At 26.3% G+C, this 21,640-nt stretch overlaps 15 protein-coding genes and 3 non-coding genes across 18 annotated transcripts; 14 read left to right on the forward strand and 4 right to left on the reverse strand.

The window, feature by feature from the left end:
- On the reverse strand, positions 1-79 carry BNATCHR2t78. Its single transcript has one exon. It is a non-coding gene; the product is annotated as a tRNA-Tyr (tRNA).
- A 149-nt stretch (positions 80-228) lies between these two features.
- On the forward strand, positions 229-2,850 carry BNATCHR2110 (hypothetical protein). Its single annotated transcript, XM_001712887.1, has 1 exon — positions 229-2,850. The coding sequence occupies one exon, from the start codon at positions 229-231 to the stop codon at positions 2,848-2,850; it is 2,622 nt and encodes an 873-aa protein (XP_001712939.1).
- A 189-nt stretch (positions 2,851-3,039) lies between these two features.
- On the forward strand, positions 3,040-5,733 carry ClpC (ATP binding subunit of Clp protease; the record flags this gene model as incomplete). The annotated part of the gene is made up of 1 exon (XM_001712888.1): positions 3,040-5,733. One exon carries the CDS (start codon positions 3,040-3,042, stop codon positions 5,731-5,733), a length of 2,694 nt encoding a protein of 897 aa, XP_001712940.1.
- An 80-nt stretch (positions 5,734-5,813) lies between these two features.
- Positions 5,814-8,171, forward strand: BNATCHR2111 (mRNA splicing factor). Its single annotated transcript, XM_001712889.1, is given in 9 exon segments — positions 5,814-6,185; positions 6,205-6,399; positions 6,418-6,729; positions 6,751-6,906; positions 6,926-7,147; positions 7,167-7,340; positions 7,360-7,563; positions 7,583-7,801; positions 7,821-8,171. 9 exon segments carry the CDS (start codon positions 5,814-5,816, stop codon positions 8,169-8,171), a joined length of 2,205 nt encoding a protein of 734 aa, XP_001712941.1.
- Positions 8,172-8,237: 66 nt separating this feature from the next.
- nip7 (nip7 putative ribosome biogenesis protein) lies at positions 8,238-8,818 on the reverse strand (the record flags this gene model as incomplete). Its single annotated transcript, XM_001712890.1, is given in 3 exon segments — positions 8,238-8,609; positions 8,629-8,778; positions 8,798-8,818. The coding sequence occupies 3 exon segments, from the start codon at positions 8,816-8,818 to the stop codon at positions 8,238-8,240; spliced, it is 543 nt and encodes a 180-aa protein (XP_001712942.1).
- A 32-nt stretch (positions 8,819-8,850) lies between these two features.
- Positions 8,851-9,184, forward strand: BNATCHR2112 (hypothetical protein). Its single annotated transcript, XM_001712891.1, is given in 3 exon segments — positions 8,851-8,981; positions 9,001-9,088; positions 9,107-9,184. 3 exon segments carry the CDS (start codon positions 8,851-8,853, stop codon positions 9,182-9,184), a joined length of 297 nt encoding a protein of 98 aa, XP_001712943.1.
- A 302-nt stretch (positions 9,185-9,486) lies between these two features.
- Positions 9,487-9,999, forward strand: BNATCHR2113 (hypothetical protein). The annotated part of the gene is made up of 4 exons (XM_001712892.1): positions 9,487-9,522; positions 9,543-9,581; positions 9,602-9,832; positions 9,853-9,999. 4 exons carry the CDS (start codon positions 9,487-9,489, stop codon positions 9,997-9,999), a joined length of 453 nt encoding a protein of 150 aa, XP_001712944.1.
- Positions 10,000-10,218: 219 nt separating this feature from the next.
- On the forward strand, positions 10,219-12,139 carry BNATCHR2114 (hypothetical protein). Its single annotated transcript, XM_001712893.1, is given in 7 exon segments — positions 10,219-10,243; positions 10,264-10,601; positions 10,622-10,914; positions 10,934-11,123; positions 11,143-11,373; positions 11,394-11,870; positions 11,891-12,139. The coding sequence occupies 7 exon segments, from the start codon at positions 10,219-10,221 to the stop codon at positions 12,137-12,139; spliced, it is 1,803 nt and encodes a 600-aa protein (XP_001712945.1).
- A 29-nt stretch (positions 12,140-12,168) lies between these two features.
- BNATCHR2115 (hypothetical protein) lies at positions 12,169-12,600 on the forward strand. The annotated part of the gene is made up of 1 exon (XM_001712894.1): positions 12,169-12,600. One exon carries the CDS (start codon positions 12,169-12,171, stop codon positions 12,598-12,600), a length of 432 nt encoding a protein of 143 aa, XP_001712946.1.
- Positions 12,601-12,671: 71 nt separating this feature from the next.
- Positions 12,672-12,743, forward strand: BNATCHR2t79. The gene has a single exon. It is a non-coding gene; the product is annotated as a tRNA-His (tRNA).
- Positions 12,744-12,886: 143 nt separating this feature from the next.
- Positions 12,887-13,154, forward strand: BNATCHR2116 (hypothetical protein). The annotated part of the gene is given in 2 exon segments (XM_001712895.1): positions 12,887-13,030; positions 13,050-13,154. The coding sequence occupies 2 exon segments, from the start codon at positions 12,887-12,889 to the stop codon at positions 13,152-13,154; spliced, it is 249 nt and encodes an 82-aa protein (XP_001712947.1).
- A 64-nt stretch (positions 13,155-13,218) lies between these two features.
- On the forward strand, positions 13,219-14,310 carry rad51 (DNA recombination and repair protein; the record flags this gene model as incomplete). The annotated part of the gene is given in 6 exon segments (XM_001712896.1): positions 13,219-13,278; positions 13,298-13,442; positions 13,462-13,572; positions 13,592-13,683; positions 13,703-13,797; positions 13,818-14,310. The coding sequence occupies 6 exon segments, from the start codon at positions 13,219-13,221 to the stop codon at positions 14,308-14,310; spliced, it is 996 nt and encodes a 331-aa protein (XP_001712948.1).
- Positions 14,311-14,350: 40 nt separating this feature from the next.
- On the forward strand, positions 14,351-14,641 carry cwf24 (DNA binding protein; the record flags this gene model as incomplete). Its single annotated transcript, XM_001712897.1, has 1 exon — positions 14,351-14,641. The coding sequence occupies one exon, from the start codon at positions 14,351-14,353 to the stop codon at positions 14,639-14,641; it is 291 nt and encodes a 96-aa protein (XP_001712949.1).
- Positions 14,642-15,006: 365 nt separating this feature from the next.
- Positions 15,007-18,659, forward strand: rbp2 (RBP2 DNA-directed RNA polymerase II second largest subunit; the record flags this gene model as incomplete). The annotated part of the gene is given in 10 exon segments (XM_001712898.1): positions 15,007-15,332; positions 15,352-15,463; positions 15,483-15,697; positions 15,717-15,879; positions 15,899-16,083; positions 16,103-16,322; positions 16,342-17,614; positions 17,635-17,867; positions 17,887-18,167; positions 18,188-18,659. The coding sequence occupies 10 exon segments, from the start codon at positions 15,007-15,009 to the stop codon at positions 18,657-18,659; spliced, it is 3,480 nt and encodes a 1,159-aa protein (XP_001712950.1).
- Positions 18,660-18,705: 46 nt separating this feature from the next.
- Positions 18,706-20,393, forward strand: cdc5 (the record flags this gene model as incomplete). The annotated part of the gene is given in 6 exon segments (XM_001712899.1): positions 18,706-18,800; positions 18,820-19,032; positions 19,051-19,229; positions 19,249-19,426; positions 19,447-20,073; positions 20,093-20,393. 6 exon segments carry the CDS (start codon positions 18,706-18,708, stop codon positions 20,391-20,393), a joined length of 1,593 nt encoding a protein of 530 aa, XP_001712951.1.
- A 57-nt stretch (positions 20,394-20,450) lies between these two features.
- rpl34 (ribosomal protein L34) lies at positions 20,451-20,781 on the reverse strand (the record flags this gene model as incomplete). The annotated part of the gene is given in 4 exon segments (XM_001712900.1): positions 20,451-20,502; positions 20,523-20,593; positions 20,613-20,695; positions 20,715-20,781. The coding sequence occupies 4 exon segments, from the start codon at positions 20,779-20,781 to the stop codon at positions 20,451-20,453; spliced, it is 273 nt and encodes a 90-aa protein (XP_001712952.1).
- An 87-nt stretch (positions 20,782-20,868) lies between these two features.
- On the forward strand, positions 20,869-21,455 carry prp45 (mRNA splicing factor PRP45; the record flags this gene model as incomplete). The annotated part of the gene is given in 3 exon segments (XM_001712901.1): positions 20,869-20,968; positions 20,988-21,139; positions 21,159-21,455. 3 exon segments carry the CDS (start codon positions 20,869-20,871, stop codon positions 21,453-21,455), a joined length of 549 nt encoding a protein of 182 aa, XP_001712953.1.
- Positions 21,456-21,596, reverse strand: BNATCHR2s81. Its single transcript has one exon. It is a non-coding gene; the product is annotated as an u2 snRNA (small nuclear RNA).
- Positions 21,597-21,640: the final 44 nt, after the last annotated feature.

The following is a 21,640-nucleotide window of genomic DNA, read 5'->3' on the forward strand; positions in this document are numbered from 1 at the left end:
TCCGTCGAGCTGGATTCGAACCAACAACCAAAAGATTTTTCAATTACAGTCTTACGCTCTACCATTGAGCTATCGACGGGCAATTCTAATCAGTCCCCTTAACCACTCAGGCATGGTCGCCATTTCGCGACCAACAGGATTCGAACCTATGCGAGTAAACTCAACTGATAATTAATATTTAATAATTTTCTGCATGCAAATTATTTTAATCATTAATAGTATAATTATATGATAAAGAGTTTTACTCAAACTAAGATCCATTTATTCAATATAAAAAAGGATTTTACAAATTTAAGACTAGATCTTAAAAGCTATGCAAAAAAAACAAATAAAAATAATAAATACGTATTAAAGAAAAAATCTTACAGGAAAAATTTTGATTTTGATTTTTATAACGATTCATTAGGACTTTTAAAAAAGAACAATTACAAACATCAAAAAGACAGATATGTAGATTTTTTTAAATCTATTCTCTTCTCAGAAGATTATTTTAAGTTAGAAGAAAAAAAGCTATTACTGACTATTTTATTAAACTTTTCCGATTTTTCAAATAGCAATAAGAAATTTATTCTATCTTTAAAACTAGATAAAACATCAAAAGAATTAGGATCCCTTAACCTTAAAGATTATTTTCTTAAATCACTACGATACGACAAAATTTTTGATACTCTATTACAAGAAAATTACTCAATAAGTAAGAAATCCAATCATGATCCTGAATTTTCTAATAGAAATTATAAAACTAAATCTGATTCTTTTTATCAAGGAATACTTGTCATTGTAAACGCTTATTCAAATTTTTACAATTTTTATTCAAAAGATGACTTAGAATACTTTTCATACTATCTATTGAAAGAATTTTTATCATATTTAGACTTTAATAAAAAATATGATACAACTAACTGGGATCCTAAAAATGAAAATTTGGATCTTAAAAACTTACTAGCTTTCGTTGAGTTCTTTTTATATATAAAATTCAAATACATGGATAACAACTCAATAAAAGTTAATCCAGAACCCTCACCTATCACTATACACATCTTTAAACCTTTACTAACACAATATTTGGTTAATTCTTTTAAAAAATGGTATTTCAACTATCAATACTTTCATTATTTAATGGCTTTTAGTCAAGTATTTGTGAAACTGGAATATAATCATTTTAAGAATGAATTTGAAAAAGATCTTCAATTAAATGAAAATAACTTATCTATGAGAGGCAATTTTGACTCATATCTAGAATTAGATTCAATTACAAAATCTCGAATGAAGAACTATTTTTTTGACAAAGAATTTAACAATTTACACGATCTAAATTTACCTTATGCTAAACAATTTTTATACAATATGTACATACAAGAAAATTCATCACATGCTTTGAATTATTATTCATATATTTCTACAATTTCAAAGTTTAAATTTAATAGATCCTTAACTAAAGATAACATTTCTCTAAACTTAATTAGAAAATTATATAGAAAAATGGTATTTCTGAAAATGAAAAATAATATTGAACGAATAAAATATGTATATAAACTAGCCTTCCTACTGAATTTATATAGTATAAAAAACTGTAACATTTCAAATCTTTGCGAATTCTATACAAACTTTTTGGATTTTACTGATAGATATAATTATTCTTTAAACCATAACTTGTTGGAAAAACAGTTTTCTCAGTTTTTCAACTCTTTTGAAAAAATATTTCATATTTTCTTCAGTATAAAATCTACATTTTCAAAACAAAGACTAAACTCTTTTTATACCTCTACTGGTAATATACTAGTAAAAAAAAATTCATGTCTTAAAAATAAAAGGAAATATAATTTTCATACATTTAATAGCAATAAAATCAACCACCTCAGGGTAAGCTTACCAAGAAAGACATTCAAGAAAAATGTTATTAATGAAAGTGATCGCTTTTTCGATATTCACTCCAAAAAATCTAAAGAAAATATAGAATTCGTGAGGGATACTTATTTAAAAAAATACCCTAAACACCTAAACTCTAAATGTATATTACAAGCTCTTACTGTCTTAGGTAATTACGATACTTTATTCATACCAGAAAACAATACTGATAACAAAACTAAGCTAAATAAAAATATCCTAAGAATAAATAGAACCTTTATGGCTGGAACCTACGGAATTTTTAAGAACATCCATAAGAGAAGTATGTATGATAATTATAATTTTGTTAAAACTAACTATTTCCATCTTGTATTAGATTATCAGAACTTATTAAGAAATAAAACTTTGGAAAAAAGATTATACCTTGACTATAATGTTTCATATAATTATTTTTTTCTCAACTATTTTAAGATTTTAGTCAAAAGTTCTAATTCGACTTCCAGCTTATATTCACTAGCTCTTATCACTTTCGTATTGTTTAAAAAATACAAAATTTTATGGCATTTGCCATTAAAAAATTATTTGTTTTTTCGAATGAAATATTTAGAATACAGTGGTTTCGAACTAGACGAAATTTCAAATCCTGATTATTACTGTTTTGACAAGTTTATTAGGAATAGTATTAACGCAAGGGATAAGTCTATCGTAAATTATTATTTATCAAAAGAAACTATCACCATAATTTTAAAAATAAGTTTGGTTCTTTTCTATGTCAGTAAAAGAAAAAATAGATCTTTAAGATATCTTTTAGCATTTATTAATATTAGTAGCAATTCGAATGTAAAACTAAGTAATATAACGAATAGTCGAAAAAAATTATTATATCTCCTAAATGTGTATTTTAGAAAAATAAATAAAAAAAATATCAATAGAATAAAATCTATCATAAAAGTATTAAATCTCAGCAAAGAAGAAACTAAGTATATTTTAAGTAATAAATAAATATTTTTTAATTATACATAACGATTAAAGTATAAATATGAACGCAAAGAAAACCTATTAAAAAACCTTCTCTTTCCAGTACTAATAACAGCAATCAATTGGTGTAATTTCAATATTCATAAAAATGGTAATCTATAGTGGCACAAATTTTATTAACTACATTTTAATTTTGATTAAACTATTATGATAATGAAAATAAAAAGTGTTTCAAAGCTAAATCTTCATGGAACAATAAATGAAAGATATATAAGAGCAAAAAATAAAAATATTCAGAAGAATATTAAATATAATCTAAAAAAAAATCATATTTCAATGCTTTGGAATAAAAACTATTCTATCGTAAATGACAGAAGTACCATATGCCATGTAACAATAGATCCTAGTAAATTCAGCGAAGATTTAACAAATATTTTAGCACTAGCACAAATGGAAGCTGCTGCTAGAAGTACTTTCAAAATCACAGGACCTTTTATACTACTTGGCATTTTAATGGCTCGTGGTAGCACAACAGGTTATGCTATGCTCAAAACTTGGAAAGTAAATTACTTGAAGGCAAGAATAGAAGCCGATAAGATAAGATCAGATTTGACCAATCTATTTGGAGAGTTACCCGAAACATATAGTTTTGATGATGAGGCTCATCGTATTCTGGATTATGCAGAAAGATACGCAAACTTTTTCGGATTGGTACAAATTGAAACTATACATGTTGTCATGGCAATGTTTAGATATAAAAGAAGTAACGCATATAGAATTATTGAAACAATAACACCAAATTTTGAATCATTGGAAGAAATAGTAGATAATATAAGGCCTAACATCTCTTTAAAAAGAGACAGTAAAGGATTTATTTATCAAGCACAAAAATCAGAACTACCTGAATTAGACCCTGAATCTGAAGATATTATTGATACATTTGGAGTAGATTTAACCGAGAAAGCCGAATTCGGCGAAGGAGATCCAGTTATAGGAAGAAAAAAAGAAATTGATAGATTGATCAGAGTCCTTGCAAGAAAGTCTAAAAATAATCCTTGCTTAGTTGGTGACCCAGGAGTAGGTAAAACAGCCATTGCCGAAGGTCTTGCTTATAGAATATGGAATGACGAAGTTCCAGAATTTTTAAAAAATAAAAGGATCATCAATTTGGAGCTAACTAAAATTGTTGCTGGATCCAAATATCGAGGTGATTTCGAGTCCAGAATTTTATCAATAATAGAAATGGCTAGATTCGAAGATAGTGTTATTTTATTTATTGACGAAATCCATACAATAATGGGGGCCGGATCCAGTGAAGGTACATTAGATGCAGCTAATATGCTCAAACCTCCTCTTTCTAGAGGTGAAATATCATTGATCGGTGCAACTACTGAAGAGGAATTTAGAAAATATATAAAAGCTGATGGAGCGCTAGAAAGAAGATTCCAAGCTGTTAAAGTACCAGAACCTACAATATCAGAAGCCATTCAAATACTACACGGAATTAAAAAAAATTTCGGAAATTATCATGGAGTAGTTTATAGTGATGAAGCAATAGAAGCTTGTGTAAAATTTTCTAAACAATACATCTCCGATAAATTTTTACCTGATAAAGCCATTGATTTATTGGATGAATCAGGAGCATTCGTAAAAATGAAAGAAGGATATGCAATAAAAAATATAGAAGATTATACATTCTTAATAAAATCATACAGGGAAACTAAGAAAGCTGTGGTTGAAAAAGATATTCAAAAGTTAAAAGCAACACTCATTACAGAGATCAAAGCACTAAAAAAAGTCGAACAGGTACTACAAAAAATAAAACTTAGCCAAGAAGCAATAAAAAGAGATATAAACAATATCAGAGTAGTAAAAGTTCCTGACGTAGAGACTGTGATCGAAGAAATGACCGGAGTTAAAATAAAAGAAGTATCCAAATCAGAATCTGAAAATCTATTAAACCTTGAGTCAATCTTACATAAAAGCGTAATTGGACAAGAGGAGGCTGTTACAGCTGTATCCAAAGCAATGAGAAAATCAAGAGTTGGATTAAGAGATCCTAAAAGACCTATTGCTTCTTTCATTTTTGCTGGCCCTACTGGGGTAGGAAAAACAGAACTTGCCAAAACTCTATCTAGAGTTTACTTTGATTCTGAAGATGCAATGATTCGATTTGATATGAGTGATTTTGCTGAAAAGCATAATGTATCTAAATTAATAGGATCACCTCCGGGCTATATAGGGTATTCAGACGGCGGCCAATTGACAGAAGCTGTTAGAAAAACTCCTCACTCATTGGTACTTTTCGATGAACTAGAAAAGGCTCATCCAGATGTTTATCTACCTTTATTACAAGTTCTTGATGATGGTAGGTTAGCAGATTCTAAAGGAAAAATAGTAGATTTTAAAAATACAATAATTATACTAACATCAAATTTAGGTGCTAAAGAAGTAGAAGCTCGAAGAAAAGCGATCAAACAGTCATCTGAAACTGAGGATATATCAGAAAAAGAATCTTTTTCAATTTACAATGCCGCTATAGCAGAGTACTTTAGGCCAGAATTTCTAAACAGAATCGACGAAATTATTATATTTAAACGTTTAACTCAATCACAAGTCTATGAAATTTTTGCTATATTCATGAACTCTGTAAAACATCGAGCAGCAAAGCTCGGTATTACAATCCAAGAAACAGAAAGATTGAGACAACTAGTTACAGAAGCAGGATATACGCCAGCTTTTGGTGCTAGACCTCTAAAAAGAACTATATCAAGATTGATAGAAAGTCCATTATCAGAAATGATTTTATCAAATGAAGTTGTTTCAGGAGATACTGTTTTATTAGATTACTACAATAAGAAAGTAACTTTCATAAAAGTCGATAAGAGCATTCTTAAATTTGATTAATAGTTTTGTAATGATATTTTTATTAACTTAATAATCTAGATTTTTGTTCTTCAATCCTTATATTTATTTAATTATAGTCTATGGTTGACACTAAATCAGATCATATTAAAAAAGTACGATTCCTTCATAAAAAACTTCACATTTATAAAGGCATTCCGAAATTTATACAATCATATAATTATTCTAAAAATAATTTTTCGAAACCAGAGCTTCATCGAAACAAAAGATATCAAGAAATTTATAAGATATTAACATATCACAAAAATTGTCTTTCTCTATTAAGATTAAAAATGAAATATTTTCTAAAAAATAGTACTTTTAGTCAACAAATTTTTAGATCAAGAAATTTAATTTTGAATGTCAATAATAACAAAAAAAAAGATGAAGAATGTAAGAACATACTTTCTGCTAACGATCTACCGGTAAAAAAAAATGAAAAAAATATAATTAAAGTTTAAAAAAGTATTAAAGATAATTAAAAATAGTGATATAATCTTAGTTATCGGAGAAACGGGTAGTGGTAAAACAACACAAATCCCACAAATAATTTACAAAAACTTTCAACACAAATTTAATAAGATTTTTTGTATGGAACCGCGTCGAATTGCAGCTATAAACGCAGCAACTAGAGTAGCAGATGAAATGCATTTTATATTAGGTGACAAAGTAATTAAAGAAGAATAGATTGGATACAAAATTAGATATGAAAATATGACAAACAAGAATACAAACTTAAAATTCGTTACAAATGGAATGTTCTTAAGAGAGTCAAGTATAGTCTCATACAATTTATTTAATATTTGGTATATTATAGATGAAGTACATGAAAGATCAATCGAAGTTGACATTATCTTAGGAATTACCAAATTTAAATATCAACAAGGTTGTAAAATTATCATAATGTCTGCAACTTTAGAAATTAATAAATTTTTGAGCTACTTTAAATCCTTGACTTATATTCATATAAAAGGTATAATTTATCCTGTATTCATACAAGTTCACATAAAAATTACTTAGTGGATTAAAAAAACTAAAGAAGATGCTTTTACCATGATAATAAAAATAGTTTCAAAAATCTATCATATAAAAAAAAAAGGGCATCTTTTAATATTTTTATCGGGACAAGAAGAAATTGAGTTATTACGAAAAATTCTTCTCAACTATTTGTCCGAGGTAAAATAAAAAGTCAAAGAATAATATTAAGAATTTTATTTTACTTCCATTCTATACCCGAATTAGCCAATGTTATAAAAATATTGTTTTAAAAGATGTTAGCGACAATTTGCAAAAGTGCATTTTATCCACCAATATTGCTGAAACATCAATTACAATTAAAAATGTTAGATTTGTCATAGATCTAGGTATACATAAAGCCAAACAATATTATCCTAATTTATTATCTTCTAGTTTACAGGTTTAATAAGAAATTAAAGCTAAATGTCATTAGTAAGTCTTCTGCAATTCAACGAACAGGGAGAGCTGGCCGTACTCATGATGGAATTTGCTTTAGACTTTATACGAAAAGATTTTACCAGAATATAATGAAAATATCCCAGATTCCCGAAATAAAAAGACTGTCTTTAAACGAAGTAATCATAACAATTAAGGTTAATGTTTTTTTTAAAGAACTTAAAATTAAATAGTTTTCAATTTTTTGAAAATCCTAATTTACTTAATCTACAGAGCTCATTATATCATCTTTGGTTAATAGATCTATTAGATTCCAATGGAGATCTAACGAAAGATGGACTATTCTCTATAGAATTAGGTATGCCTTCTGTTTTTTCTAAACTTATATTGAATTCCATCAGAATGAAATGTTCCGATAAAGTAATTTAATATTTAATAGTGCTTAACTTTAATAGGAATTCTATCTAATTACTCTACAATAAACATAACAAAGTCTTTTCTTCTAAAAGAATTTCTTCACGAAAAGAATCAATTTATATTGAGAGCAGAACTATTAATTAAAATGGAAGTTTTTTACAGATGGAAATTCTCTAATTTTTCAGTCAGCTGGGCTATAAAAAATGGCCAAGATTTAAAATCTTTGATGAATATTAGAAAAGTTTACTAAAAGTTATTAGATTCGAAAGCACCTAAAATACCAATTACTTAAATGTAATCTAAAACTTAACACTTCGATGTTTTATACTACAAGTTTGTTAAAATCCATAACTTCTATTTATTTCATGAATACATCCATTCTCGTAAAAGATAATATCTACATGACACTAATAAGCGGTATTAGAGGATACTTCGACTCTTCAAAACAATCTATTCAAAAAGGATGTAAACCAAAATTATTATTATTCTGTGAACTACTAATAAATGATAGAATACGGTTCTTAAACACTATAGGAATAAAAATACATTGGATACTAAAATACGGGAATAAAGTATTCCGTACGAAACTTAACAATCAAAATAATTTATAATCATAAAAATATTAAGTAATAAATAAATATATTGCTTAGAAATAGTTTCTACTTAATATTCATTATTCATAGGTTAAAATTAACAGGCTTCATAAAAATCGAATTTAAAAGAATTATATCGAAAGATGTTCCGTTGTTAGACGAGTATTCGTAATAGTTTTTCAGCTTACCAATCCCCAAAAATATAGAATTAAAATTAAAAATAAAAAAAATGTTAATACTTCTGTCAAAATAGGTTAGTAATGAAACGTATTTTGAGTTAATACGATTTCTAAAAATATCTTTCTTAGAAAAACAGTTTTTTAACCATAAACGATTTACAGAGAATTTTGATAGAAAATCTAAAAAAAAGAAATTAATTTTCACTTTAACTTTTGAAAAACCATAATACAGTTTTCCTAGCTTTATTCCTAGAGATAAAATTTTTGAATGAGAAAACTTTTCTTTCTTAAATTACTTCATTTATTTCAGACAATATAACTTTATTGAAAATAAAAATATCGTTTTTTATTATTCTTAAAGTGTTCGATTTAAAAAGCAATTTAAAAAAAGTATTTAATCTTAAGCCTAATATTTTATAAAGATTTTTTACTATTAAATGAATTTCCTATTTTTTAATACAATACTAATTTCGTCAATACTCTCATTAATTTCTTGCTACTCAGTTAACAAATTTACAATGACTACTGCTCACAGATCGACTATTATTCCCAGTCAAAATAGTAGCTCTTCTAATATATTTACTGATTTTTATATAAAAAAGAGTCTGAGTAGAAAAGATAAAATTATAAATAAAAGACTTATATACAAGTAAAATATTAAAATAAAGAAAGCTTAAATATCATGTAATCAATACCAAAAATATCCGTACTTTTCAGGGACATATTGCTGTAGATAGTGCTTTTAAATTTGAACAAGTATACGTAAAATAAAAGTTTAATAACCTAAAGAAACGTCTGAGACTAGAGCTATTAAAGGTTATGGCAAGAAAAAATAAAAGTATTAATAACTAAAATCTACTCTTGAATTTGTGTCTTCATTAGATTTTATAATTAAACTAAATTTTTCACGATCTACTCTTAATTACTTAGAATTGTTTCAATATTTATAATAATCAGTTTGGCTATCGCTAATATTTATAAAAGAACCTATCATAATTAATTATAATTTAATAATCAATTTTTAATATCTATTAATAAGATCATTGGTTCCCACTTTACTATTTTATCAATAATCTAAGAATATACTATGCAAGTTAATCAAATAAATTTACTCCTTAAAAAATTAATTACTTTAATACAATAATTAATGCTTTATGGTAACATATATAAAAGAAAACACTTCATCAAAGGTACTCTTTAAATTTAATAGCTTAAATCATTAAATAATCTACTATTCTTTATTGATAAAGTAGAAAAATAAACAATTAGATTAAAAAAAACTTAGTATATTATAAAGCTTTCAAAAATATACTTTTTTTAATTTCAGGAAACTTGATTATTACACTTGAGCTATCACAGTCATCTTTAAGCTATACACAATCTCTAGAGTTAATAAAAATAAATAAACTAAATATTAAAAAACATCACAAGAATTTTAATTATATCGTAGTTCAAAGCAAAATTGACTCAATTGTATATTATGTAAATACAGACCATGCAGTATTATTAGAATACAATAGAAAAAGTATTTTTTTAAAAAAAAAATCATCTGCACTGCTGTTTCTAAAAAAAAAAAAATAACCTTTTATTTGGGTTTGCAAAAGTTTCAGTTAATCAGTTTTGACCCAACAAATGGAAAAATCAATTATAGTATAAATACGAAGTAATCCATTTGAGATTAGTTCTGAAATTATAGAAATTTCGCATTCTAATAACTATAATCTGCTTATATTATTAACAAGGAAAGGAATTTTCATAATAAATGAAAAATTTAAGGAGACTCAAGAAATTTTTACCATAAGACATCGGCATCTAGACAATAGTATTTTTCATAAAAAACTATCGTTAAACAAAATAAAAGTTCTACAAAAAAGTATTTTATTTTTATGAAGAATATAATATTTATAATTTGTGTATAGGAACTAATCTAGGGCATCTCGTTATCCTATACTTAGATAACTTTACGAATAAAACTATTATAAAAAAATGCTTTTACGAATCCATTAGAACTTTAGATATTTTAAACAACAAATTATATTTAACTATTAGCTTCAATTTAACTTATAAAATATGGAAATTAATATCATATAGTACTGATATTAAACTAATTTCCAATATTATAAATCCTAACCGAGGCTTAATAATGACAAGGTTCAATAAACTTTTTAGATTTCTCAATAAAGAAAACACATTGATAGTTTTAGATTATAAAAACAAACTTAGAATATTAAAAGATTATAATTTTAATTTCTGTCAATTTAAACTCCAGGTATCATAAAAATATTAAAGATTAAGTATTTCAAAGTTAGAAAAAATAAATTATTAAAAAAAATGATGCGCATTGTAATAAGTAGTTGTGCATTATGCTACTCTACGCAACATAATTATCACCGCGTCTCTTTCTTATTTGGAAAGATTCCTATACTATTTTTTATTAATTCGTCATACAATGATGTTTTTTTTACCCTCTTAAAACAAAGTAAAACAATAATCTCAAAAAAAAAACTATTTTATGGATGTTTACATTATTCAAAATCAAGAAACTTTTTATTTCTCTGTAATAATAACCTAGAAATTTTAAAGTTTTATTATGTGAAAAAGATTTAACTGCCAGTCTTATACTTTCAGTGGTAGATTTATATCAAAAAATATATTAAATAAACTGAAAAATACAACTCTTCCGATTTCTTTAGAATCTGACCATAGAGATCAGTCCTTATACAGTATTCACTTCGATAAAATGATAATAATATGGAATATCGAAAATTATGAATGCAGGATTATTTTAAAAGTTTTTATCGTTTAACCAGATTAATAGTTCATTAACTTTTGGATCAATTACTACGAGACGAAAATCGCTAAATATAGCACTTGAAAATACTAGCGTTCTCGAATTAAAACAATATAAAATGCTCTTATTTAATTTCAGTGACATTGATATAATTATTGGAATCAAATACTTATCATCTATGAAGATTATTGTAATCTTTTCGATAGATGAAACAGTGAAAATTTACTCTTTTCGAGGTTTCTTTTTACTAGTAAATCAATTTTAAAGTAGGAGTTATACAAAGAAGTAAATTTTTACAATAACTTTTTCTCATGGCACACGGATGTGATAAAAAAATGTTTTATCAAGAAAGTTACCCACGTATGTAACAATAATTTCGAATCGGTAAAGAAAAAAAATTACCAAAACATATCATTCATATCGAAAGAAAATAAAAAGCATTATTCTTTTTTTGAAAACTATCTCATGAAATTGTTTCAGTTCAGAGTCTATAAAAGTGATTTTCTTAATTTATTCAATAAAAGATTTATTAAAAGTATTTTAATCTTTAAAGTAAACCTAAATAGCAATGAAAGTGTATTTAATTTGTTATTTGGAATTCATAGCGCTAAAAAATTTATTAACGAAAAAAGATTTTTGTATATCAATCAAAAAAATATAGATTATACGAAAAAGCTTCTATCAATTCTAATTATAAATAAAAATATTTTCATCAAAAATTATATTAAAGAAATATATTCGATGATTGTATTATTTTAAGTTAATAGAAAGTTAGTCAAAGCGTGACTATAAAAAAAATTAAACTTTTTCTAATTTACACTTTATTTAACATCAAGAAAAACTCAAACTTAATTGAAATAATGATACTTTTTATGTCAATAAATTGTTATATTAAAACAATTATTAAAAATAATACTTTAATAACATACATTTGGAATACTGTAAAAAAGCTATTAAACGAGAAAATACATTTTGTTATAGGAAAACTATTATTATTAAAATGTACTATAAATTAATTAAATAAATTATTCAAATATAGTTAAGTATGAATGATCTTAATTCAAAAATACCAGGTTATTTGAAAAAAATCCCCTGGTACTCAAAGCAAGATAATAATAAAAATACACACATTTTTAAGAACTTTTATAAAACATATACTTTACCCAAATACGTAGGTACAATAAGAGAAAAATCAACAAATGATCAAAAAAATAAGAATATCAAAATAACACCCTTTTTTAATCTATTAAACCATTATACTTTTAAAAAAACCAAAGTTTATAAATCAAATAAACAACTTATAGCTTTCAGATCTTTTTTAAATGTAAAATCTCTCAATAATAATCATTATAAAATGAGAAAATTTATCCATACCACTCCTTTAGAGAAAAAAAAAAATAAGTTACAATACAACAAAACACCACTTTTATTCATCAAGAAACTACGTTTCCTCTATGCACCTATACATAATAGCTAAAAAAATCACTTTAAACAAACTTTTGAATTTAATGCTATGAACATAATTGATAAATTAAGAGTTATATCACGGTGGATATGGTTTAATGGATAAAACATCACATTGTGGTTGTGAAAATCCGGGTTCGATTCCCAGTATCCACACTAAAACTGTTGTATAACTTAAAACCATTAGATAATATGAATAAAAGAAAAGGTGCTGGTAATCCAAATGAAATTGTTCTTTTTATGTGTGGAGCTATGGTAATTAAAAATAAATTAGTTCTCATTTATTTTAACAAGAATCAATGATAAATCTTCAATTAATACATCTAGAAGCTATTCTACAAAGTAAACAAAAGAAAAAAAGTCGCGATACCTTAATTAATTTATGCAATGAAGCAATGATTCAAATACAAAGCTTATCTGGAGAACAGCCAAGCTCGACCGAAGTATACTTTTTCAATATAGTTTAATCTTAAAAAAACTAATCTATCCATTGAAAAACAGTGGACCGATTCACTTTCATGGAAAAGGTACAAAAGCGTTATTATAGATGGAAACAACAAAGAGTAAGTAATCCAGAATGGTATGTTTAATATTAATGCTTTCCTTTTTAATTTTTTTTTGAATTAATTAAATGATAAATAATTCTTGCCATAAAGCATCTAAAAGAAATATTGGATTAATGGAATTACAAGTCTCTTTTTACTTGATAGAAATTAGGTATCTCAGATCTAGATATTCAAAAATTAATTGATAACGGTATTTTTACTATCAATTCATTAGCAAAAGCTTCTAAGAAAGAATTATATTCTATAAAAGGACTGAATGATCGTAAAGCTGAAAAAATTTTGTCTTTAGGTAAAGATATTGACAAAAGCTAAAAAAAGGGTTCCTGTAGGATTCTCAACACTAAAAAATTATTTAAAAACAAAGAAACAGCAATTTCACATTTCTACTCTTAATAAAACGATTGATAATTTATTAGAGGGTAATCTTTAAACATTTAGGCGGTATTGAATCATCATCAGTAACTGAAATTTTCGGCGAGAGTAAAACTGGAAAAACCCAATTTTGCCATATTCTATGCGTAAGTGCAATGGTATGGATAATTTACATAGGTTGATAACTATTCTTTTGTTCAAACTAAGAAAGTCATTTATATAGACACAGAAGGTAATTTTAGACCAGAAAGGCTAATCGAAATATCTGAAAAGTACAATTTAATAATTCAAGATTTAAAATAAATTTTGATTTTTTAATAAACAATGTCTTCTATGCTAGAGCCTTCAATACTGAGCATCAATTTCAATTATTAGTAGCAGCTGCATCCATAACTGCCTTTTCAAATGTGGCTCTAATAATAGTAGATAGTTGTACGGCACTATTGCGGACAGAATATGTCGGTCGAGGTGAACTGTTTTTACGTCAAACCTTACTTGGAAAATTTCTCAGAAACATACAAAGACTTGGCGAGGAATGCAATATTGCTATTTTGCTTACAAATCAGGTCGTAACCAGTAATCTCGATGGTATGACGTTTTCGGCTGCCTCAAACCTAAAACCTATTGGAGGACATATAATGGCTCATTATACTAATACTAGAATATGGTTAAAGAAACGAACCAGTCAATATAATGTGATGAAAGTAATATCATCATCCAAATTAAGTGAGAAAGAGGTGAAATTTATTATCCAAAATACTGGTTTGCGTGTTGTAAGTGAATGATGATTATTTAACAAATTGATTAAGTACTAAAATTAGAAATATGTATAAAATTAAATATTATATCAAAAAACAAAAAATGATTAATAGAAAAAACGAAGCTTTATTGAAAAATAGTTCACAAAACGATAATTTAATAATTTCGATTAAAAAGAAAAAAAAAACCAAGAATCTTAATTTATATTTTATAAAAAATAATTTTAAAAGAAATTTGAGAAAAAGTATAATAAACAATATTCTTGACAAAGATTTCATGTTATGCAAAGATTTCAATGATTTTGGTATTTGTTCTTATGGAAACACATGTAAATTCCTGCACTGCTCAGACCGATAAAATTTCTAAATTGCTGATTACTGTTATACCTGTGATTAAAATTATCAATGAAAAATTACATAAAAATTTGGATCGAAGGAGAGAATTACACAATTGGTAATATTTTAGAATTTTATATAAAGAAAAAGTAAAAATATATAAAAAGTATATTAATTGAAAATGTAAGTTTCGAAATGCTACATCCACTAAAGAATATTCTATGCGCTTCAATTAAAACTAAATGTTAGCATTATTCAAAAAGGTGACATCAATATAACTTTAATTCTAATGAAAATATTTAATTCCATTATAAGCGTGATAAGCAATATAGTAAGGGAGTTTTTAGAAAATATTATAACTAATAACAATTATAAGTAGGTAATTAAATGAATATTCTCAAAAACAATAGAGTACTACAATTATTAACAACATTCTTTAGAGGTAATAGCATAATCAAACAACAAATTATATCCTTTAATGACTTTATTAGAAAAGAAAGTCAACACATAATTGACAAAATACCAAACTTAGTCATTCAAATATCTTATAAAAACTCGAATAAAATTGTGAATAGAATTCTCTTATTAAAACAACTTTATACGGAAAAACCAAGGATAATAAAAACCAGAGAACTATACAATTTAGTTGAACCATCTTACGATGAAGGAGAATTAAATATTTCACCTAATAAGTCACGTTTAAGGAATATAACGTAACCCTTTCTTTTATAGTTATTCATCTAAAGTCAGAATACAAGTATTCGATGAAATAACTGATAAGCATGATGCAAATTTGAAAAAAAAGGTCGTTAATAAGTCTAAAAAATTTATTTATATCGGAAAAGTTCTAATAAATTGTTTAGTTTCCATGTATGATAAAATCAGATACTTGCTATCTTAATAATTTTTCAGAAATTAGTCTAGCTAGAAATGACGAATGCCCTTTTGACGAAGGTGGATATTTCATAATAAATGGAAATGAAAAAGTACTGGTTGCTCAAGAAAGGTTAGTAAAAAACAAAGTTTATATTTTTTCTAAAATATTTGATAAAAAGACCCGTGTAATGGCCCAATGTAGGTAACATTCTTTTTCAAAGATCATATGATTCAAGTCTTTATAATCAAGGTTATATGGTTTATCTGAAATTAGTAACAGATAAGTCCAATAATCCAAATCAATGCTCTGAAATTACTGTAAAAATAGCTAGCTTAAGAGCAGAGATTCCTTTAGTGATCTTATTAAAATTTCTAGGCTTTAAAGTATCTTTAATCTTAATAGAATGATAAGGAAATTATTAATTCAATTTTTAAAAATAATTCTAATTCTAAAAAATTAAACATGCTGTATAACTCTTTCTTAGGAGTTACAAAGGTACAAACGATTAGTCACGCTTTAAGGTATATCGTTGATAGATCTTTTTCTAAAAGTAATAATAAAAAGCTTGACCCAGAAAAAACAGCCAGGTAGATATATTGCTCATAGGGAAATAATAGATAAAAAACTATTGCCTCATATGGGTACGTCAATAAATAGTCGGTTTAGAAAAGGACTTTTTATTTGTTACATGGCACATAGACTAATAAACACATTAAACGAAATTGAACAACCCGATGATAAAGATAGTTACAAAAATAAAAGAGTTGATATTTCTGGTCACTTATTTTCATCTCTATTTAATAATTTAATCAAACGATCTATTAAAGTTTCCCTTTTTCTAATAGGATGTAAAGAATCAATTATTGAAAAAGGTAAAAAAATCAGACGCGACTGAGTTAGAAGAGTTATTTTCTTCAAATATCCTAACGAATGGTTTTCGCTACTCTTTAGCTACAGGAAATTGGATTATTGATGGAATGCTTGATTATAAAACAGGTGTTTCACAAGTATTGAATAGGATGTCGTATTTATCCATGATTTCCCACTTGAGTAGACTGAATTCATCTTATACAAGCAACGGAAAGATACTAGATATAAGAAGAGTCCACACAAGTTACTGGGGTATTGTATGCCCTGTAGAAACCCCAGAAGGACAGACTTGTGGAATAGTAAAAAATTTTGCTTTTCTAGCACACGTAACAAATTCTCATCATATTCAAAAAAATATAATTCAATTTCTTAAGAAAATAATGATAAAAAACTCTTTTACTAAGCCGATGATTAAAACTAAAAAAGATAAACCTGATATTAGTATTTTTGTAAATGGTTCTTGGATAGGTAATACTTTCGAATACTTTTCATTAATGAAATACCTAATCACTCTACGTCGGCAAGAAATTATTCCATTCGATGTAAGTATAGTTTTTAATGAAAAAAATAAAAGAATTTTTATATGGAGCGATCCAGGAAGAATAAAAAGACCTCTATTTGTTTTGAAGAATTCTAATTCTTTTTTTAACCACTCTATTGAAAAAATAGCAAAAAAGATAAAAGATAATTTCCACAGATGGTACTTTTATATAAAGAATTCTATTGTGGAATATCTCGATACCGAAGAAATAGAAAATATTGTTATAAAGCTTAATTATTATAATAATACCGAGTTAATCGTTGATCAAACCCAAATTTATAAAAAAATGATAAATTTTTCCGAAATTCATGCATCTTCTATCCTTGGAGTCAGTGCTTCACAGGTTCCTTTTTCTCAACACAACCAATCACCCAGAAATACGTATCAGAGCTCTATGGGTAAGCAAGCAATAGGAATAAATTATAGTAACTTTCAATTGAGGTATGATACACAAATCAACATCTTAGAATCTAATCAAAGACCATTAGTTTTTACGATACAAAAATTATGTCTACGAGGACAAGAAATGCCCTCGGGTATCAACACTATAATGGCTATATTAAGTTATTCTGGTTTTAATCAAGAAGATTCTTTAATAATTAATCATTCAAGCGTTGAAAGAGGGTTGTTTCGTACAATTATTTATAAGACTTTTGCAGAAAGAGAGAACACAAACGTGAATGGCATTATTGAAAAAATAGAGTTAGGTATTTAATTTATTAAATAGAATCAAAGTCTTCTAACTTATTTGGACTTGACATAGACGGAACTAGAAAAATAGAAACATTAGTAAACGGAGATGATGTTCTCATTTCAAAAACAATTAAACTTACCGGTAAAGGTGATACAAAAGTTAATACCATTCATAGCGACTTGAAATTACCATTGAACAGTCAAGGAGTAGTTGACTCCATAATGTATAGTCTTGATGAGGGTGGTTATAAAATCATAAAAGTTAGAGTAATTCAATTTTTTATAGATTAGATCCATTAGAGAACCTGTCATTGGTGATAAATTTTCTAGTTTACATGGTCAAAAAGGGATTATCGGGTATTCCTATCGTCAAAGTTTACTTCCAACGACTGCTACGTCAGTAACCCCTGATTTAATAATGAATCCACATGCTATACCCTCGAGAATGACTATAGGTCATATGATAGAAATGCTTATGTCGAAGGTATCCTCCCATAGTGGTAAATTAGGAGATGCTACTGCGTTTAGTGAGGGCAATATTGGTAAAATTATAGGGCATTTAAGCAAGTATTTAGATTATTAAAAAGGTTTGGTATTCATCATTTTGGATTAGAAAAAATGATAAGTGGATTTAATGGAGACATTCTCCAAAAATCAATCCTAGTCGGTCCTATTTATTATCAAAGACTAAAACATATGGTAGTCGATAAGTTTTTCAGTAGATCTAGAGGACCATACGAAATATTAACCAGACAACCAGTAGAGGGTAAAACCCGAGAGGGCGGTTTACGATTCGGTGAGATGGAAAGAGATTGCGTTTTAAGTCACGGATCATCTTTGTTTTTAAAAGAAAGACTAATGGACGAATCAGATAAATTTCGAGTACATATATGTGAAAAAAGTGGCCTATTCTGTCCAGCTAATTTAAAAACCCAAACCTTTTGGAGTACCATTTATCACAGCAAATCTATTTGTCAAATTTTTATTCCATATGCTTGTAAGCTTTTGTTTCAGGAATTAATAGCTATGTGCATAGCACCACGACTGGTTGTTAAATAATTAATCTAATAAGGTTATAACAATTGAAAATATTTGACCTAAATTAATGTTCAAGTCTCTAAGAAGCGGTATTTGGAAAAACACAGAAGTAAGAAAATCATCTATAGGACCAAATTTTAAAAGCAGCTGTAATGAAATACGGTCTAAATCAATGGGATAGAATATCTTCGCTATTAATTAATAAAACCGCCAAACAATGTAAAAGTAGATGGTTTTTTTACTTAAATCCCAAGATAAATCGAAAAGGTTGGACATTTGACGAAGACGAAAGGTTAATATATCTTGCGTTTATTTTGCCATCGCAGTGGAATACTATTGCACCTTTGATTGGTAGAACAACAGATCAGTGCTTCGATAGATTCCAAAAACTAATGTAAGAAAAAAATTATAGTAATATCAAAACAAATAACACTGTTACAAAGTCCATTAATTTAGACCCAAGAGAATCAATTTTAAAAGATTTTAATACTAACCTAGAAACCAAGATTGCCGTCAAGGACAACATAATCAATGATTACGAAATGCAAAATATATTAGTCGAAGCTAGAGCTCGTTTAGCTAATACTAAAGGTACACTTTTAAGTCCTAGGAAAGAAGGCTATCAGAAAAGCCAAAAGTCTAAACAATTATTTTTCAAACTTCATCCAAGCAGAAAAAGTATCTTCAAGTTTACTAAGTGTAAAAGCTTCTGATACTAGAAGTAAAACCTTATTTACTTACTATGATAATTTACCCAACAAAAATCAAAAAATTAATTTACGGATAAAGTTCGCATTAATAAAATAAGGCAATTGATAAAAGCAACTTACAAATCAAGACCAAGAAATACTCGAAATATTAAAAAACTTAACAAAAATAGTAATTTAATAAATATATTGATGTCCATTGATTCTAGTAATATTACTAATCTCTCAACTAATAAACTAAGATGCTTTTCAAATATTAATAGGAAATCAAATCTTCAACTTCACGCATTACCATCAACTAAATTTGTAAACATTACTTCTTCAAAATACCGTCAATTCACAATGAACGGAAACATCAGTTTGTTTCAAAGAAAAAAAAGTTTACTGGTAAAAAAACCTTTCCCGATTAACAAAGTAGTACAAAAGAGTTTAAAAAACATGGATTTTTCACTCAGAATTCGAAAAAATAATATTATTTTACGAAAATTAGAAAAATTTCCTTTTTTTATAAGGTTGCAAAATTATTTTAATAAAACCTATCATTGCAACAAATATTATGATAAAATATCTATTCAAAGACAGGAAGCTCTTCATCAGAACGTTAACCAAACAGTTACTCGGTTAATAAATGCTTTTTCTCATGATGAGGTATCTAGTAATAACCAAACTACATACTCAATATCATTAAATAAAGAACTACATCGAAGGAACTTGAAATCGCTTAACACGTTAAATAAAAAAAAATAGGGAACTTTTTACAATTGTAATTGTAAGAAATTTATTTTCCACTTTATTATTTAGCATCTTACGAATAAAAAATAATATAGAACATAAGACTTTTCACTCTTTTTACGAAGTTTTTTATCCATTTTTAAAAAACCAAATAACTTTTAAAATTCAAAGGTTCGTTAAATTACTTTTCTTATTTAATACTGTTTCCAGACTATCAAATTTAGAAATACACAAAATTAATAAATTTAGCAAGTATTTTAATCAATATTATATAAATTATATTGAAAATAAAAATTATGATTTGTATAAATCATAATTGTTCTTCCTTTGCTCTTAATTAAAATAACTTAATCAATTTATGATAAAGAAACAATTAATCAATTCTTAGAGATTTGTTTTCCGTTTTTAAAAATTTTATCAAAAGTCTTTTATAAAATAACCTTACTTTTGTTTAACTATTTTATGATGTATTTCCTTACCATAGATCCTAGATAATCGGGGTTTCTTATTACTCGTCTATAAATGAAAAATAAACCGGTATGTCTTTATTCGTATATTTGCACTTGTTAGAGGTTCTTAGCTTTTTTATATATTTTGCTACATACTTTCCACCTAAAACTGATCAAAATACTTGGACTCTTTTTTATAATAAATTTATTACTATTCGTTTTGTACGTTTTTCTTTTTTTTAAAGTTATTCTCATTAAATCAAAAGTAGTTTAAAAGTTACCATATCCGTTTAGTATATAATGGAAGAAACCATCAACTTAATCAAAACAAATACTAAAACCATGAAAGGCGGAGCCTTCCCAGAATGCCACTTAATTCAAAACTTATTTATCAAATTCTTTGTGTTAAATAATAGAACTCATTCCCACATAGTATCTCGAAGTTTTAACTTAAAAAATAGATAAAAGTATCGAGTATAAAATAAAACAGTTATACAATAATAGACTTTTACTAAAGGAAACCAAAATTATGATTAATAAAAATTTAGCAAATAATTTTGGTAATCTTCACATGGATAAAAAATTCCAAAAGTATATAAAATTTACTCATTGTGTATAAAAATTATTAACAGGGATCTACTCGCATCATCAAGTTAATCTCAAAGCAAAAAGATGTTTTACATTATTTTCAAAAAGATAAAATAAAAAAACACTTATTGTATTCAATGTCACAACAAACCAACCAGAAGAATAAAGTAGAGAATAAAAAAAAATCATTGGCTATTCCCAAGGCCATATCAAATTGGAAAAACCCAAGAGGTTTTAGTATTCCATTACATCATCGAAACAATGCATTGAACGAAGTAAAAATAAATTTAAACCAAAAATTCATATATCTTTCCAACGTTATTGATTTATTAGATAAATAATAAATGATTAGCAAGGCCGAATTCCTTAATTGGTAAAGCCTTAGTAAAAATTGAGACGAGATTCTTTGAATCTCATAGCAACGGTTAAGTTGCTAAGAACAGATACTACACTTGATCTTAGCCAAAAGGCCGAGATAGGTAGTTAAGACTCGATTTTTTTTATATAACTATATATTTTAAATTTT

This window comes from Bigelowiella natans (genome assembly GCF_000002455.1).
Source record: "Bigelowiella natans nucleomorph chromosome 2, complete sequence".
NCBI classification, from domain to species: Eukaryota; Cercozoa; class Chlorarachniophyceae; genus Bigelowiella; species Bigelowiella natans.